This window comes from Rhinolophus ferrumequinum, chromosome 23 (genome assembly GCF_004115265.2).
Source record: "Rhinolophus ferrumequinum isolate MPI-CBG mRhiFer1 chromosome 23, mRhiFer1_v1.p, whole genome shotgun sequence".
Lineage (NCBI taxonomy): Eukaryota > Metazoa > Chordata > Mammalia > Chiroptera > Rhinolophidae > Rhinolophus > Rhinolophus ferrumequinum.
In genome coordinates, this window is record NC_046306.1 from 19,433,178 (window position 1) to 19,450,202 (window position 17,025).

Genomic DNA, 17,025 nt, shown 5'->3' on the forward strand with positions numbered 1-17,025 from the left:
AGTCATGGTCCTGGTCAGCCAATCTCTACCTGAGTGACAGTGTCACAGCTGGCTTATTATCACCCAGTCTCAGCTTCCAACCACACTCAGGACTAAGAGAGAGCCTTAGAAACCCAGCTCCCAAACTAGAGAGAACCAGTCTCAGCCATAGTAGTCACCGTGTCAATCTCTCCATCCGTAATCACCCAATATCCTCTGGCAGGACAGACCTAGCTGATAACTCAGTCAGGCTATATCGGTGCCCTGAGGGTGGTTACCTGCCTGTCTTGTTCTCTACTGTTTCCCCGGAACCTAGCACAAAATAGGCACAAAGGTTCAGCTCAGTATATATATTATGCATTTAATTAATGACAGTAATTTGGTATTAATAAATGGCTTCTATTTTGGGGCCTCGCCCTGTGCTGAGTGGCTGTACCACTCAGGGTCCAACCAAAGAAGCAGAGCCAATAGGTGATATATATTATGAGACTTATTGCAAGGAATTGACTCATGTGATGGTGAGGGCTGGCTGCGTAAGTCCAAAATCCACAGGGCAGGCCATTCGCATATGATTTCTAAACCTTACAATACCCTAATAAGCAGGTATTAGTATTCCCAACTTACAGAAGAGAAAACTGAGGCTCAGAGAGGTTACACAGTCAGAGTGGTGGAGCTAGGGTGCAAACCCAGGTCTCGTCCTTGTGCTGCTACTCCTTAGCTTGTGTGTCATACTTCCTCAGTGACAGCTGGACACGCCAATCTGTCTCAGTCAAAATTCATCTCTTAGTGGGTATAGACCAGACTGGACCCTGCGGTCATGGTTAATCACAATGAGCTGCTGCAGGATTAACCAGAGATGGCTTCCATTAGTTACAGTCATGGACGCCAATCTCAGCCTGTTGTGTCAGGTCCACTTCCGGCATGAAGAAGCTCAGCTCTCTCCTCGCCCCTCCCTATTCCCAGTCTTAGGTGCTGAGCTCTCTGGTCTGGTTGTCAGACCTCTCTGTTCCAGCCAGGCTCGCCATCATCTCAGAGACTCCAGGGTACTATACTATGGGCATGGAAGCTGTGGATGGTGTCCCGGAAACCCCACTTTGTGGGTCCTATGTCCATCCAGATTAGGTTTCTCAACCTTGGTACTACTGATATTTGGGGCCAGATAATTCTTTGTTATGGGGGTTGTCCTGTGATTGTAGGATGTTTAGCAGCACCCCTGGCCTCTACCCAGCAGATGCCAGTAGCACCCCTCAGTGTGTCAACCAAAAATGTCTCCAGATATTGCTAAATGTTCCCTGGGGGGTAAAACACACACACCCCCACCCATGTTAAGAACCACTGATACAGATGAAACACACAGTTTACTCCCAGGCAGCACAGAGGCTGGCTCTGTATTTATGGGAGAGAGAGATACAGATCCAAGACGTGTGGGGACCCAATGTTTGCAAACCAAATCCTATTGCAGAACCCCAAGTGTGACAGATAGCTAAAGGAAACCTGGGGAAATTCAGAGAAGGAGTAACAAAGCTCCTGGAAGGAATTGCCTTTGGCAAGACAGGAGTCTGTAGAGGGTTGAAGAATTGCTTTTCACTGCATAGCATTCTGTATAATTTAATGAAGAAATAGTATTAGTATTTGAAATTACAGTGAAGTGCTCGGGATTTAAGTTTTAAAAAGTATTTAGAATGGTATGTACAAGGTAACTTCAAATCTGGAAAAAATACTTGGACGTGGAAAAAGTCTGGAAGAAAATGCACCAAATGATTACCGGTGTTCTTGCTTGTGAAATTTTGGGCAATAAAGAAAGGCAGTCTGGTGTGAGTTGCTTAGTGGAATAAAAAGGAAAGTGCTGGTGCGTGCACCTCAGGTAGTCCAAGGGGTGAGTTTAAGTTTTACATGGATTACTTTTAATATTTTTGCATTTCTTTTTATGAAGACCTCCTTTCTTTGGCAAATGACAATAGTTTTCCATTTGTGGAAGTAATATAGTTTCTTTTTTAAATAAACATTTTTTTTTACACAATTTAAAGAAAAATGATAAGTCAGTAACAAGCCAGGTGGCACATATGGGGATACGGCAACACGTGTGAAGGCAGTGGGCCAAGGCTGGAGTTGAGGGAGGGTGGCTGTATACATTATCCGCTAGGCTCCCATGGAGCAGGGGTGCAGGAAGAGCCCCTGCGGTAGGTGCTCTTCTTTCAGGGAGGAGAGAGACTGCTGTTCCTGCACACACCGAGCCCCCGTGTCCTGGGGCACCCCCGCATGCTTACTGTTCCTTCCGCCTAGAAGGCTCTTGCCCAAGTTCTTCACCTTCCTGGATATTTCTCTTCATTCAGCTCACAAATATAACCTCCCTAGGGAGCCTGTAATTGGCCACCTTATTGAAGATGGTCTCCTTCAGTGACCATCCCCCCATGTGCATTTCCTTCCTGGTGCCCATGCCTCACTCGGGTATTGTCTCTGCCTGCCTGTTGTGTTGTCTGTTTCCTCCACCAGCCTCTGGGTTCCTGGAGGACGAGGACTTTGTCTTATTTGCTGTTGCACCTGCAAAGCCTACTGCAAGCACTGGACCACACTGGGAGCTACAAACATTTCTTGAATGAAAGTGTTCTAGGTTGGGATCTCTGCACTCCAGTTTCAGCTCTACTCAAAATGCGAACTTGTACTGGTAGTGAAAGATGGAGAGAGAGAGAGAGAGAGAGAGAGAGAGAGAGAGAGAGAGAGGGGAGGTGTGGGGAGAGAGATGTGCGCCAAGGCAGTTGTGGTTCAGCATCAAACACATTTATTTCACTTTTATTGAGTATACAAGAACAGAGAGCACACGCATACAGCACGGAGCACTGAGGTGGGGGAGCGCGGGGACCAGAGAGGAGAGAGGGGTGTGAATAAAAAGGAACAGGACAGCATCTCAGTTGGTTGGTAAGGAGCTTTTGGAAAAAAAAAAAATTGGAGTGATGTTGCTCATGCAATTTCAGGCCAGTCTTGGAATGTGCTTGCAGGATTCAAAAACTGAGACAGGTCCTGGCACTTCCTGTACCCTCAGATTGAAAAGATTCTGAGAAAGCAAAATAAAATGAAAATCTGTAGGATGGCAGAGGGGGGAAAAGACCCTGGAGAGCATCTGGTTTATCTTCTTCATTTCACAAGTGGGGAAACAGAGGCCCCAGATGAGGCACAGGACTAGCTCAATGTCACAGGGTGAGTTAGGGGCTAAGCCAGAATGGCCGCCCAGAACTCCTGACTGCCCTCTGGGACTTTTTCCACTATGCTACATGGGCTCCTGGGTGGAAAGGCAGCACAGAAAGGATGAGAAATATAAAAAAGAAAAGTAGGTTGAAGACAGACAAGACAAATGTCTATATTCCATGAAGAGGAGGATGGGGAGAAACAGTGTCCTAGATTTCAGTTTTGCAGCTCCCCTCCTCCCTGGTGGCGCTGCCTGCCTCTCCATGGAAGGAAAGTCAGAACATCTGTGGGACGGAGATTGCCACCAACCCTGGCTGGCCCACGAGCTATGCCGGGTCACTTCATCCCTGCACTGAAGCCACACACCCCGGGTCTGCAGGCAGGTGTAGAACCCAGAAAAAAATATTCTCCCTCTGAAGGATGTCCAGTGTGTTCAGATGCCTGGTTCCAGCAAAGACAGGGGTGCCTGAGCCAAATTCTGGGTAGCCCAGAGAGGGTGAAGCCACTCCGGCTCTTGACCCAGAAAGAGTGGAAGCTCTCAGGTTGAGAAGGGCAAGAAGGAGGTTCTGTGGCTTCTTTACCAGGATTGTAAAAAGAACCTGCTGCATAGAAAGTGTGCTGTCACATTTGGGGGGGAGTTGGAGAGGACGACCGACCTGCTGCGGGTAGCGGTGGGGGTGGGGGTGGGGGATGCGGAGACTCTGCCATCTGATGCCCAGGTTCAGGGCTCTCTGCCCTCTCCATCCCATGTGGCCCACAGACGCATACTATCCTTGTCCTGCCTCAGGTGAGCACCAGCTAAACAGCTAAGCATGCAGAGCCTCGGGGTTACTGATCAGCAAGCCTGCGCCCTCTAGAGGACATCCCTGGGCAAAGTCCCAGAATCGGGAGAGAATGTGGAGATGCGCTCAGAGGGGGCAGCCATGGTTGGAGATATAACGCTTGCTCAGGGGCTTCCCAGGGCCCTCCCTCCCCCGCCCCCCCACTCTCTCCTTTAGTCCAAGAAGAGTGCCTGGCATCAGTAGGTACTCAGTAGTTGTTGAATGACTTTATTGACTGCTTTAGAAGCAGGACTGGGGAGGTGAGATGGGACTGAGAAATTAAAATGCAGTGGGGACATCCTTGCTCACAGGAGACTCACTGAGCTCAGGGAAGCAGCCTGTGGCAGGAAAGCCTGGGAAAGCCCCTGTGTGCCCGAGATCAATGCCAAGCTTTTCATAGGGTGTTTCCAAGGGTTTCTGTGGTCTCGAGGCAATTTCTGGGACTCTGAGGGCACAGACTCCGAGCTCAGAGGCTGACTGAAGGGGAGGTCTCCAAAGCCAGGGTCTTCTACATCGATAGAGACTTGAGCAGCACCACCTTTCATCCACAGCTTGTTCTAGGGGAGGTAAAGCCTTCGGGAATACACTTTTGACCTGTTAGGGTTTACCCTGTGTTCACGGTCTCTACCGTGGCTGCTTTGGCCCAGGAAGAAGAGAATGATTCAGACAGAATACAGGCGTGGTAAAGGAAAAGAGCTGGGGATTTTCAGACATCCAGGTTAAAGCCACCATCCGTTACAGTGGCCGGAGCATCACCTCCCTTGGGATGGGGAGTACGCTGTCACAATTTGGTCAGGGAAAGGCAAGACATGTGGCAAACAAAACAGACGACTGAAAACTGAGGCAAGCCCCCTAGGGAGGTAGGGGATTGAGCCAGGGGACCTCTGCAGCAAAATCCTAACTCTGGACCCCACACCTGAGCACAGACCAGGCCCTGGTTGCTACTGCCCAGGCGGAAAAGGCATCTTCGACTACATCTATGTTGCTTCCTTCTTGCCAAACCCCTGCCTCTCCATTTGGGGACCCCACTCCTCCTCACCGATCAACCAAGGACAAACACCACACACTGTATTACTACACTGAACCGTCAGCTCCTACTGTGAGCAACTCACAGCCAGAGGCTAGGTCTCCTTGGCTGGGCCGGCTCAGTGAGATCTAGGAACCTTGGGATACATCAATCACAGATAATTATAATTTTAAAATGTCAGCTTCATACTTACCAGCACTGTTTATTTTAATATTTGTTTCCCGTTATATGTAATATACATAACTTAAAAGCACATCCATACAAATCTCCTACAAGCTGCACTTTCATAATGAGAACCCAGAACTTGCCTTCCTGTGGCTTGGTTTTCTGTTCTTGCTTTCTTGTCTTTTTCTTGTTTCAAATGAGAGTCATCTGCGTGGCCCTCAGCAGGACCAGGCTACAGAGGGCGTGGGGTGCAGGGTCGGGAGAGAGGGAGGAGAGAGCCGAGACAGAAATGACAAGACTTCTGAGTGGGGGGGAGGGGAGGTGGAAGAAAGGAAAGTGGATTTTGCAGCCCAGTGTCAAGACCCAAAAAATAATTGTCCAGTGTTCCTCCTCCTCCTTTCCAAGTAGGGAATTCACTTTCTTTCTCGGAAAACGGTTGACGGTGCGTGTCTTGCTGCTGCAACTTATCTTGCTTTGCTGCAAAAGGGTTTTTTCCTTTGCACTTGAGTGGGCAACAGATGCTGGAGAAGAACAAATGGAATGTCCACCCACCAGATGTAATGTGCAGAACCAGGGTCATACTGTACTTCTACAATCATCGCGGTCTGGCTTGCTTTTGCCGTTTCGTTGGGCTTCGAAGGGGGAGCAATGGATTATTGTCATTATAATGATTTTTCCTGAAAAATCCCACCAATTCTTCAATTTGTCTGCAAAGGAAATGTAGGTGTTCAGATGTTGGTTGTTGCTGTTTGGTCGACTGCTCGGCCAGCCCCGGCAGCAGTGCAAGGACGCAGTGTTTCCTGTATATATATCTATATCTCTATATATCTATATATATATATGCTTCTTCTTTCCCAGTCTCTCATCAGTGACAGTACGTCGCAGCTGGGATGTTGGTGTTGAGTCGGAGAATCCAGAATGAAGGCCCCTTCTTAACGGTTCTCTGGCTTGGGTTGGACCAGAAACGCTAGCATCTCTTCACAGAGGTCAGGAGTCCTGGAGCCAGAGTCGTGGGGGGAAGGGAACACAAAGGAAGGAGGAGGACAAGAAAAGTTAGTAACGTTGTCACCCATCTTTAAATACATGGCAAGAGGCTGTTTCAGCTAGTCTTTATCACGTGTCCTTTATTATGGCTCAGGAAGACAGCATGACTTGTCTAAAGCCACTCAGCTTGTAAGTGGCAGCTGAGATCTGAACCCACATCTAGCTGATCTAGCCAAAGCCCATGTGTATTTGCTTGTGTGTTTCTAAGGAGGTGGTTTCTTTTCTTTTGGCCTGAAAATGTGTTCAAGTTCCCTTTAACACTGAGAAGCTAGGATCACACTCGTTGCGTTTTTTCTTCCTACCTTCTCTCAGTTCTAAGAAATGTCTAGTCGTGATTGTAGACGTTCTTTGCTTGTTTGTTTTTCCTTTCAGTTCTCCATGGGCCTGCTGTGTCCTGGGGATTAATCCCCCGAGAGCAATGTTTAAATAAAGAAACTGGAGCCTGGATCCCAACTCAGGTTCGACTCCAAAACTTAGTGGTTAAGAGGTGTGGGCTCTGCAATCCTGAATCCTGAGTTCAAATCCCACTCCATGGCCTATTAGCTCTGTAATTATGGGCAAGTTTCTTAACCTCTTTATACCTCAGTTGCTCCCTCTGTAAAATGGGTCCTGCCTTATGCAGTTATAGGGATTTAAAACAAGGATCAACATATAGTAAGTGCTAAGTAAATACTGGCTGTTCTTGTTATTACAATTGTTGTTAATTAATTAATTTTAAATTTTTACCAATCTTAAGTCAGTGTTTATATATATATATATATATATATATATATTTTTTTTTTTTTTTTTTTTTTTTTTTTTTTTAAGGAGGGTGCAGCTCACAGTAGCCCATGTGGGGATCGAACCAGCAACCTTGGTGTTTATTAGCACCATGCTCTAACCAGCTAAGCTAATTGGCCACCCCCTGTCATTGTTAATTTAACCACATACTATTCTGATCTTCTTGAGGTCAAGAGCTGTCTCTTCCTTATCATGTCTTTCCAGTGCCCAACACTAGGCCTAGCACATAGCAACTACCCAAAACTGTTCAACAGGCGGCATATTATTCCTGCCTTTTATCACTCACATCTGGCCAAATGCTAATAAAGTCATATAAGATCATTTGACAGATGGGAAAACTGAGGCCCAGGTTCAATGACTTAGCAAGTTGATTAGAACCCAAGGCTCCTGCTTTGGAACAAGTCAATGACTTTTTCCCCATTTAATTAACATTTTGAAGGTAAGAAAGCTCTAGGAAGCTGGGTGAATGCTACCCTCTTGCTGGCAGAGTTTGGAAGACAGGTTCTGCCTGAAGGAGGTGGGCCAGTGGGAGATGATGGAGCAGAAACCACACATCTGGCCCGTGAGGCTGCAGAGAAAAGACTCTGTGTGAGATGAGCGTGCCTTCCACACTCACAGCAAGAACTTCCAGGAGGAAGGACTTCCAGAAGGAAGACTGAATCAACTGGGGCAGGGACACATGTTTCTGGAGGATCCAGGGAGGGAAGAGAAGATGAAGACCAGTAAGATGGACACCCACATGGAAACAGTGTCTTGTGCACCAGGCTGGTGGTGGAGGTTTATGGTCTGACTTACTCAGGACTCTCATCATCCCTAAACACGGCAAAACCCCAGGGGACACGGAAGCAGGTTCACATGGTGGAGCACCTTCTGTACGTGAGACACCGCCCTGGTAGTCACCGCTATGGACTTCATGTTTATGCCCCCCTGACCCCCCAATTCACAGGTTGAAGCTCTAATTCTCAAGGTGATGGCATTTAGAGGTGAGGCCTTAGGTCATAAGGGCAGAACCCTCATAAATGGGATTAGTGCCCTTATAAGAAGAGACGTAAGAAAGATGATCTCTTTCTCTGCTCTCGGCCACATGAGGACATATAGAGAAGACGGCTGTCTGCAAACCAGGAAGTGGGCTCTCACCAGGAACTGAACTGGCCAGCACCTTCATCTTGGGCTTCTGAGCCCCTATAACTGTGAGAAGTACATGTATGTTATTTAGGCCCCCCAGCCTATGGTCTTGTATTGTAGCAGCCTGAGCTAAGACAGTCACAGATGTTGTTTAATTGTTACAGCAGCTCCAATGTATAGATCAACTCCGTTAACTCAGATGAGGAAACTGAGCCCCAGGGAGTTTCCTCTGGGCACACGGCTAGCAAGGTATTTCTGGCTCCAAAGCCTGGGTGTATTCTTTCTGCTCAATCCTGCTACTTCCTGGGGAGTTCCGTCTTCTAGGAGTAGGCTGCACTTTAAGTTTGCTCATTGACTCATGAAGTTCCTGTCCCATAGCTCAACGTAAACAGGATTTTGGGTACACGGGATATCTTCAAAAGCCCACAGACATTTCAGAAATACAAGCGACATCTCAAGCCATCATATTATAATGTATTCTTCTTGGTTTATTACAGCAGCCTGAATGTGCAGCATTTTGGTAAGCTACTGTGAGTTAATAATCACAATCAGCTTTTATTGAGCACTTACTAAGTGCCAGGCACTGTACTAACTACTGTATACGTATGAAGGAGATAGAGACTATGAAAAGTCAGTGTGGTGAGGAGGTTAAGACCATAGGGCGGATTTGGAGTCTAACAGAGGAGGTTTGACTCTCTAATTAACTCATCATGCTCCAGGTTCTATGACTATAAGCAAGTCACCTAATGTCTCAGAGTCTCAGTGTCCTCATTTGTCAAACGAATGAGCAGATAACAGTCCTTATGTTGACTGCATAGCCTGGTGCCTGAAACAGCGTAAGCACTCCATAAATTACAGCAATTGTTACTATTGTGACTCTCACCGCCACTTGGCTGATGAAGAAACACAGATGAGAAGGTTAAAGAACTTGCTCGAAGTCATGCAGCTAATAATAGGCGCAACTGAGATTTGAATCCAGCTCTTCCTCGAGGTACCATGATGCATCCATTCATTAAACCCGTGCTTTTCAAGCACTTTCAAAAGGAGTTTTCTAATTCAGAGCAGATCTCTCCCCCAGAATTAGTGAGTCTGACTATGTTAAAGTCAGAGGTGGTTCCTACTTGGTGATAACGAAGGTAAAGAATGTGGGAGGAAAAGGCAAGGGAGCAACTTCTGCTTCTCCAGGGCAACACAAACAAGGTGACCTTTATGGAAGGATCGAGAGAGAGAGAGAGAGAGAGAGAGAGAGAGAGAGAGAGAGAGAGAGAGAGAGAGAGAGCATGGTGGTACGTGGGACGATGGCATCAAAGAAAGAACTACAAGAGGGGCAAGAAGGAGGGAATGAAATAGCCGAGGGAGCAGTGAGGTGGGCAGATGGGAAAGACTGCATGGTGCCGGGTGGGCAGGTGTGGAGGCTGCGACAAGAGCTCAGAAGGGCCAGGGAAGACGGGAAAGCAGGAGCCTGGGGGGCTGGCTGGTTATGGCCCAGGAAGATGAGGAGTGAGGCAGGAAAGGGGGAAGATACGACACATACATAACAGACACTCTAGGAAAGTAAATGAAAAGCCAGAGGACTATAACTGGATGGGGGCTTGCCCCAAACTGATCCATGGTCACACAGCCGGTCAGCGGAATGGCTGGGATTGGAGCCAGGTCCCTGGATTTCCAGCACAGAATTCTTTGCATCAGTAGCTCCTCTACCTGGCTGCGCATGGGCTTACGAAGGACCAAGGTATAACTAAATCCCCAGGTCCCGGCCCAGTGCTTCTAAATCAGACTTTATGGCACTAGTTCTCTACTACCTGTATCCCCAGGTGATACTGCCAGCTCAGCATCAGCTTGGTAAGTGACCTACACTCTACCACTCTGAGGTCTGGAGGACAAAAAGCAAGAATAATGGGACAACTGAGGAGACAGAAGTGACAGTCACTTGCATGAATGCCTGAGGGAAGCTGGAAAACAGTCTCCGCCCATGACCACCTGAAGACCAACGCTGTCCAATAGAAATCGAGTGAGAGCCACATACAGAATTTTTAATTTTCTAGATAACAGATTTTGTAGACAATTTTTTTTTAATTTTCCGGTATTTCTAGTTTTCTAAAATATTTAAATAAAAAATTGTAACTTCTATTAAAAACAGTATAAAGAGGTGAAATTAGTTTTAATAATATATTTTACTTAACCCATTATCATTTTAACATGTGATCAAAATGAAAATTATTGAGATATTTTAATTTTTTTCATATTAAATCTTCAAAATCCTGCATGTATTATATTTTCCCCTTACAGCACATCTCGTTTTGGATTAGCCAATTTCAAGTGCTCAATAGCCTAGGCTTGTGGCTCCTACACTGCAAGCACAGAAAAACCATTTCCATCATTCCAGAAGGTTCTGTTGGACAGCACAGTCTAGACCAGGGTTTAGCAGTCTTTCAAAGTGGAAGGAAAATGTTTCAGTGCTTTTTCTGACACAAAGTGGGTGGTAAACAAAGGAATAGAAAGACATACTCTTGTACCTTTCTAGAAGGTATTGCATTCATGTATCAGGGGAGAGGGCAAAAGGAGACCTGTTGTTTGTGAGGGTCTTTGAGACAGATTTTTGTTTCCATTGTGGTATAACGTGAAATGTGTCAAGTGCACACATCTAAGTGTAGAGCTCGACAAATTTTTATACAGTGGTACCTCGGTTTTTTAACGTAATCCGTTCCGGAAGACCGTTAGAGTTCTGAAACACTCGAAAACCGAGGCACGGTTTCCCCATAGAAAGTAACGCAAAATGGATTAATCCGTTCCAGGATTAATAAAATAAAATTAATAAAATCAACCCCTAAAACTGAAAATTTAGCATGAATTTTACTACCTAATGATACCATAGATCCATAAAATTTACGGCATTCGTAAACCGAAATGTTTGTCAACGGAGACGTTCGAAAACCGAGGTACCACTGTATATGTGTAAAACCACGTAACCCACCCAGTTCAAGATGCTGATATTTCCAGCACCCCGGAAGGTTCCCCTGTAACTCTGCAATATCAATATCACATCCTACAAGTAACCACTATTCTAATTTTTATCATTGTTGGTTAGTTTTGCCCGTTTTTGAACTTCCTATGAATGGATTCAAACAGTATGTACCTTCTGTGTCTGACTTATTTCAGTGAACTCAATGTCTGTGAGATTTTCTTTTACAGGTCTGATGAATGTCAGTAAATTTCCAGAGGGACCAGAAGAACTCCTCGAATTTATACCAATGACAGCCCTATCTATCATCTCTCATTCCTTTTATTCACCAAAGTCCTGATGGCCCATAAGGAGACAAACACATGGGGGCACCTAGGATTCTGGCCCCAGGTGCCTGAGAAGTCAAGGGTTTGCAATCCAGCAAGACAGATGGGACCGAGGGCTCTGGTCATCACAACCCCTGCCCCCTTAGCAACACGCAGTGACCTGTGATGGAGACAGAAACTCTGGGACAGGAATGCCCCCTGCCAGGCCCTGGGCTTGGTAGGCCTTTTTCTGATTTCAAACTCCTAGGCAGTGGCCAGGGAGGTTCCGCTTGCTTCCATCTGTCCCACTTCAGTACCCGCTGTCAATCCTTCCCACCTTTTCTTATCACTTCTAGATTCACTTTTCTGGATCTGGGGCCTGAAACACCAGAGAAGCCAAGGAACTAGGCTTCTTCTCCACTGTGATTCGTTGTATCTGGAGCCAGGGACCAAGCCACGTGATGGGTTCTCAGATGGAAATGACCCTTCGAGGACCTTGCCACACTTCCCTCCTCCTCTCACGGCTGCTGGAGCCTCACCTGTGACTTCTTGTCCCTCTCCTCCGGGGATGGGTCTGTTTCTCTGTATACGACAGCTTTGGTTACCAGCATGTCAGGATGCTGCAGTTTGGCCTCCTTGATGGCCAAAGCCAGGGCCTGGTGGAAAAGAAGAGCAAAGTGAGGAACCACAGAATATCAAATATGGAATAGACCATGGAGACCAACAAGCAGCTCAGTGCACAGCTGGGGAAACAGGGGCCCAAGAGTTAAAGGGAAAGACTAGAGCTTGGGTCTTCTGGCTCCTTCTGGCTTACATTCAATGCCCCTTCCTTCAGGGCCCCTTGTCTGGACAAGGTCAGCAGGAAGTGGACATCTTCTCAGCCCACAGGAGCAGCCATCCATGGGTAACTCAATGTGGCGGGGATTGGGGACCGGACATTGCTGCTGTGAATACTGCTCCTTATCTCCATACCTGGTCTTGATCAACATCTTCATCCCCGGTAATAATGATGCGCTTCTCGATCCTCGTCTCAGAAAACCCTCCTTTCACAGTCTGCAGTGGGAGAGGAAGGCAAGGTCAGCCGTAGGAGCTCCTGTGGCAGCAGCCGCAACAGGGGAGCTAACCAAAGATCCCTTCAGGGCACAGCTGGAAGCAGCAGTCACCTTCTCTCCTGGCTCCCTTAGGTTTTTCCTTTTCTGGTTTTGGGACTTCAGATTACAGATCTTGCCTGAGGGCCACCACTGTCCCAACTACAAACTGCCCCCTGTAGGTCTTTCAAGCCCAGATCACATGCTGCCTCTGTCTCCCTGGTTGGTGATCCTTCTGCCTTCCTGCCTCGGTACTTCCTGAGCACCACGTTCATCTCTCTCACGGTTCTGGGACTCTCTGCCCTGTGCTGACCTTGGGTGTGGGACCTGGCCTTGCTCAGTAGGCTGGAGCTCTTGAAGGCAGAAGCTATCTTTTGTTCATTGCTCGATCCCCTCCTCCCCAATCCTCTGTCCAACCTGACCAGGGCAGGTGCTAAATGCCGATTTGTTGAATGAACACATGAATGAAATGTGAATGGTGACAAGGTTCTACCTTCCAACAACACTAGAAGAGAAATTTCGTGGATGATACGGATCACCACCACTGCTTTCGGAAGAAGTGGATTTGGGTGTGAGTTTAGAAGTAGAAATGGGGCAGGACCTAATTGCTTGGCATATTGAAGGAGGGCGGTGGAGGAGGGAAATCCTAGCTGGAGTCAGGAGTGGACAGAAAAAAGAGGAGGTTCCCAGTTGGCAGGGCCAGGAGGGCCTTGGGGAAGAAGAGTTTTCTGAGCTGTATGCAGTGGGGTGTGTGATGGAAAACCTTCCCATAAAGCTTTCAGTGAAGTCAACATTGCTCTCTCTAATGTTTTTGGTGACAGCGGGTGCTCTCTGGGGACTGTGCAGAAGTGCTGAGTCCTACATAGGCGGTGGCAGGGCTAAGATTGTGTTGTAAAGGGCCGATGCCACCTTCCAGACTTCTTTGGATGGCTCAGCGGAACCTACAACTCAATCTGGCTCCCTGGCCTCTCTCCTTCAGGCCTCCATCTCTGGTCTAGGACCCCTTCCGCCTCCCCCTGGCCACTGCAGCACGGATGTGCCAGCCTGTCCTCAGCCCTGTTTCCTTGGCTGAGTCACGGCTGATACATCAGGAATGCTGTCCTTTCTTGGCCCTTCCTCTTCCCTCCCCAGCTCTGTCCCCCACCCCGGTCCAGGCCCTCTATCCCGTATCTATAACTCACTCTCTCCTTTCTCCCAGCTATCTGCACATCCTGGGGGACCCAATCTCCTCTCCTTACACCTCTTTTCACTGGGTTACTCCCCAGTAAAGACACCTTGATGGTTTTCCAATGGCTCTCGGACTCAGGCCACATTTGTCTTGGAATGTGTCTTATTTGTCTCTATTCTGCTTCCCCCGGCCCCAATCAACCTGATTTCCCACAGATACATCTCTACATGCTGCTTCTTCCTGGCAGAGACCACTGCTCCCATTTCCCACTACATGCACCGCTTACAGCCCCTCAAGCAGCCCCTCGTACAGAGGCCAGCGTAAGGTGGACGCTCACTAACATTTGCTCAGTGAACAAAGAAGCAAACACACACTGTTTCTGCTCTCATCTTCTGCATTGCGTAGAACGTCTGCCTCTGCCTTCTCCTCCCTCTCAAGTCCTACCTGCTTTCCAAGACCCTGCACAAACCCCACGTTTTCCAGAAGACCACTCCTCACACGTTGAGCCTTCCTTACCTCACCCCCCTCGAAACCCCTCCAGCACTTAAGGTCCTAAGGTGCAAATGCCAGTGGGTCACAGTTCTGTCCAAGGAGATGGCCTCATCCCCCAAGCCTGGCTGTCAACGCTGAAAGGTAGGTCCGTGCGGGACAACCCGTATCAGAACAAAGCGCACAGCACTCCAGGAACTGGAAACACCACGGGTCTTCTCTGTCCATGTTATAAGGCAGAGCAATGGCAATGACCTTCCCGAGCCCCACAGCCAGGCTGGGGGCAGATGACACCCTGCTGCTACTCACTTTGGTAACATGGGTGGTGGTGGAGGTGGAGAGGGTTTCCGCAGTGGCGCCGTAGGTGCTGGTGAGGACATCTTTCCCGATGATCTGCAGAATATAACCACCCCCACCCCGGGGTCAGGTGAGGAGGCTGGGCTCTGCGGGGTGGAGGAGGGGTGGGGTACACCAAGGGACGAGTAGGGGTCCCATGAAGTGAAGTTTGGAAGCCAAGATGCTACGAACCATTGAATCTAAGAATTCAGGAATACTGGAATCTTCAGAATGTTAGACCCATGAAATTCTCAAAGCCTGGAATCTAAGATTCCTAGAACCTGAGATTCCTAAGGCCCAGAATCTTAAGAAGACCTGGCTTCTTAGAAGAATGAACCGAGGGATCCAAGGGAAACCTCTTGGTTCCCCACCTTGTCAGAGCTGGGAACACGCTCTCTATGGGGCTAAATGATGACAACGACAGATCAGGAGGATGCAGGAGCTGCAAGAGACCTCAAAGGGGGCAGACTTGGGCTCACGGGACAACCACTAACAGAGCCAGGTCCAGAATCCAAGCCTCTGGACTCCTAGTCCATTGCGTCTCCTGGTCAGTAAGGAGAGCAGCGCTGTCACATCACAGGTGCTGCCAAGGGGAGGAGCCACTTCACCCCCACACTACCACTGCCCTGCCGTGTGTGTGTGTGTGTGTGTGTGTGTGTGTGTGTGTGTGTGTTGGAGGGCAATGGGCAAGACTCTGGTGGACACCAGACACCTTGTGGGCCTCTGAAAACAATGCACTTCAAAGGGCAGCCTTCTGGGCTCCACGCTGCCCTTGTTGCGGGCTGGTGGTGGACGTGGGTCCACATTCTCCGTGTGGAGTCCCCTAGCCTGAGCTGGCCCTGCCCACTTACCGGAGAAAGAGAACGGATTTCCGTGGCCACCGTCTGTGGGCCTGGGATCATGGCAGCTGCCCCCTTCCCGGACTTGAGACTGTTCTCCTGGGAAAACAATAGTGCTCAGATGGCCAGGTCTCAGGTGGGCGGGCCCCCAGGATGGCCAGAGCATATGGCCATGCAGTTCTTATGGCCACAGGTGGAGTTGTGACATTAGAAGCAGAGAGCCGCAGGCATCATTCAGTTCAGTCTCCTCTCATTTGTCACGCACTCGCTTACTCATTCACACACTTACACACTCGCTCACATGCTTACACACTGACTCACACACTCATTCATTGCACAAACATTTACAGAGTGCCTGGCATTAGGGACACCGTGGTGAACAAGACACAGTATTGTTTTCTGGAAGTACTGACGAAAGAGTTGAGACATTCAGGTTCTCATCCTGGCCTTGCCACATTCTAGCCACATGACCTGGGGCACAGCCACTTCCCCTCCACGGGCCTCATGGATTTACCTATACAAAGGGACCCCTGCAATAGAGAGGTTATCCGTGGTAACCAATGTCCCACTCTGGTGGGCAATGCTGATAATGGGGGGAAATGAGCAAAAGTGGGGGCAGGGGGTATGTGGGACATCTCTGTACCTTCCTCTCAATTTCACTGTGAATCTAAAACTGCTCTAAAAAAATAAAGTCTTAAGTTTGTTTTTTAAAAGGACCCCTGCCCCACTCCCACAGAGACATAATGAGGATAATAGAGGAGAAAGGGCTTTGCAAACAGAAATCTATAGGATAAATAAAAGAGTATAGGTTACCTATTAATAACATAATAACTATTGCTTTCTGAGTACTTGCTATGTACTAGGTATTATCCTAAGGATGCATTATCTCATTTAATCCTCAGAATGAATCATTTGAATACTCTTGTTTTATTGATGAGAAACTACAGGGCCAGAGAACGTGAAGTGGTTTGCGTAAGTCCTCCAGCTAAGTTAGTGCTAGAACCTGGATTCAGATCCACGTTCATCAGACTCCAAGCCTAATAACACACGCCTTCAGCCACACCACTCTGCCCTCAGAATCCTTACCCTTGAGCCACTTCTCCTGGTCCTACAGTGGCTTCTGACTACTAGATAATCCTGGAAGTGGCCCCAGACTTACTGGCCCATATCTAGCAAGGGGCCTAGCTGACAGCCTGACTCTTACCTCCCACTTTCTGGACCCTCTCAGGGTTTAGCCTTGTCTGTCCAGGGCCCAGAGCTGTGTGCATTCTGCAGGTACCCAGCAGAATGCATGGTACTAGACCTGGACCTCTGCCTGCCAGGGGATGGGTGAGGACAGAGCCCTATGCCTTTGCCCTGCCTGCTCCCCATGCCTTCCTCTAGCTGAGGTCATCAGTGACCTGGCCACCTGGCCCTCCATCCACGAGCAACTTCCTCAGATGGAGTCCCAAAATATGGCAGCAGCAGCAGGTCTTAAAAGGACGGCCTTCCTTCCAGATGCAACACTTTCTTTCTCCTGGCTCAGGAAACGGCCATGAGCCACTCTGAGTCCTGCTGTCACGCCAGGCCAATCTCCTCTACAGCCTTTTCTGCCACTGCTTCCTTCTCCCCAGGCAAAGTCTCACCTCTGCCTCCACAATGAAAACAGAGGCCACTAATGGGGACCCAGGTCGTTCAAAACAAGGCAGCATCTGTTCCATCTGTTCCCCTGGCC

At 48.4% G+C, this 17,025-nt stretch overlaps 1 protein-coding gene across 21 annotated transcripts in view; it reads right to left on the reverse strand.

Moving 5' to 3' along the window:
• Nucleotides 1–2,735: 2,735 nt before the first annotated feature.
• EPB41L1 (erythrocyte membrane protein band 4.1 like 1) overlaps nucleotides 2,736–17,025 on the reverse strand; it is a 119,409-nt gene continuing 105,119 nt past the window's right edge. For 18 of the 21 annotated variants that reach the window (XM_033094212.1, XM_033094209.1, XM_033094210.1 and 15 more), the window contains 5 exons: nucleotides 15,324–15,410; nucleotides 14,446–14,529; nucleotides 12,364–12,444; nucleotides 11,931–12,047; nucleotides 2,736–6,171 (listed from right to left, as the gene is read on the reverse strand). In XM_033094212.1, coding sequence (XP_032950103.1) covers nucleotides 6,163–6,171; nucleotides 11,931–12,047; nucleotides 12,364–12,444; nucleotides 14,446–14,529; nucleotides 15,324–15,410 — 378 coding nt within the window. In that variant the 3' untranslated portion in view covers nucleotides 2,736–6,162. The remainder of the gene's footprint in view (nucleotides 6,172–11,930; nucleotides 12,048–12,363; nucleotides 12,445–14,445; nucleotides 14,530–15,323; nucleotides 15,411–17,025) is intronic. The other 3 variants (XM_033094223.1, XM_033094222.1, XM_033094220.1) reach the window with 2 other exon arrangements.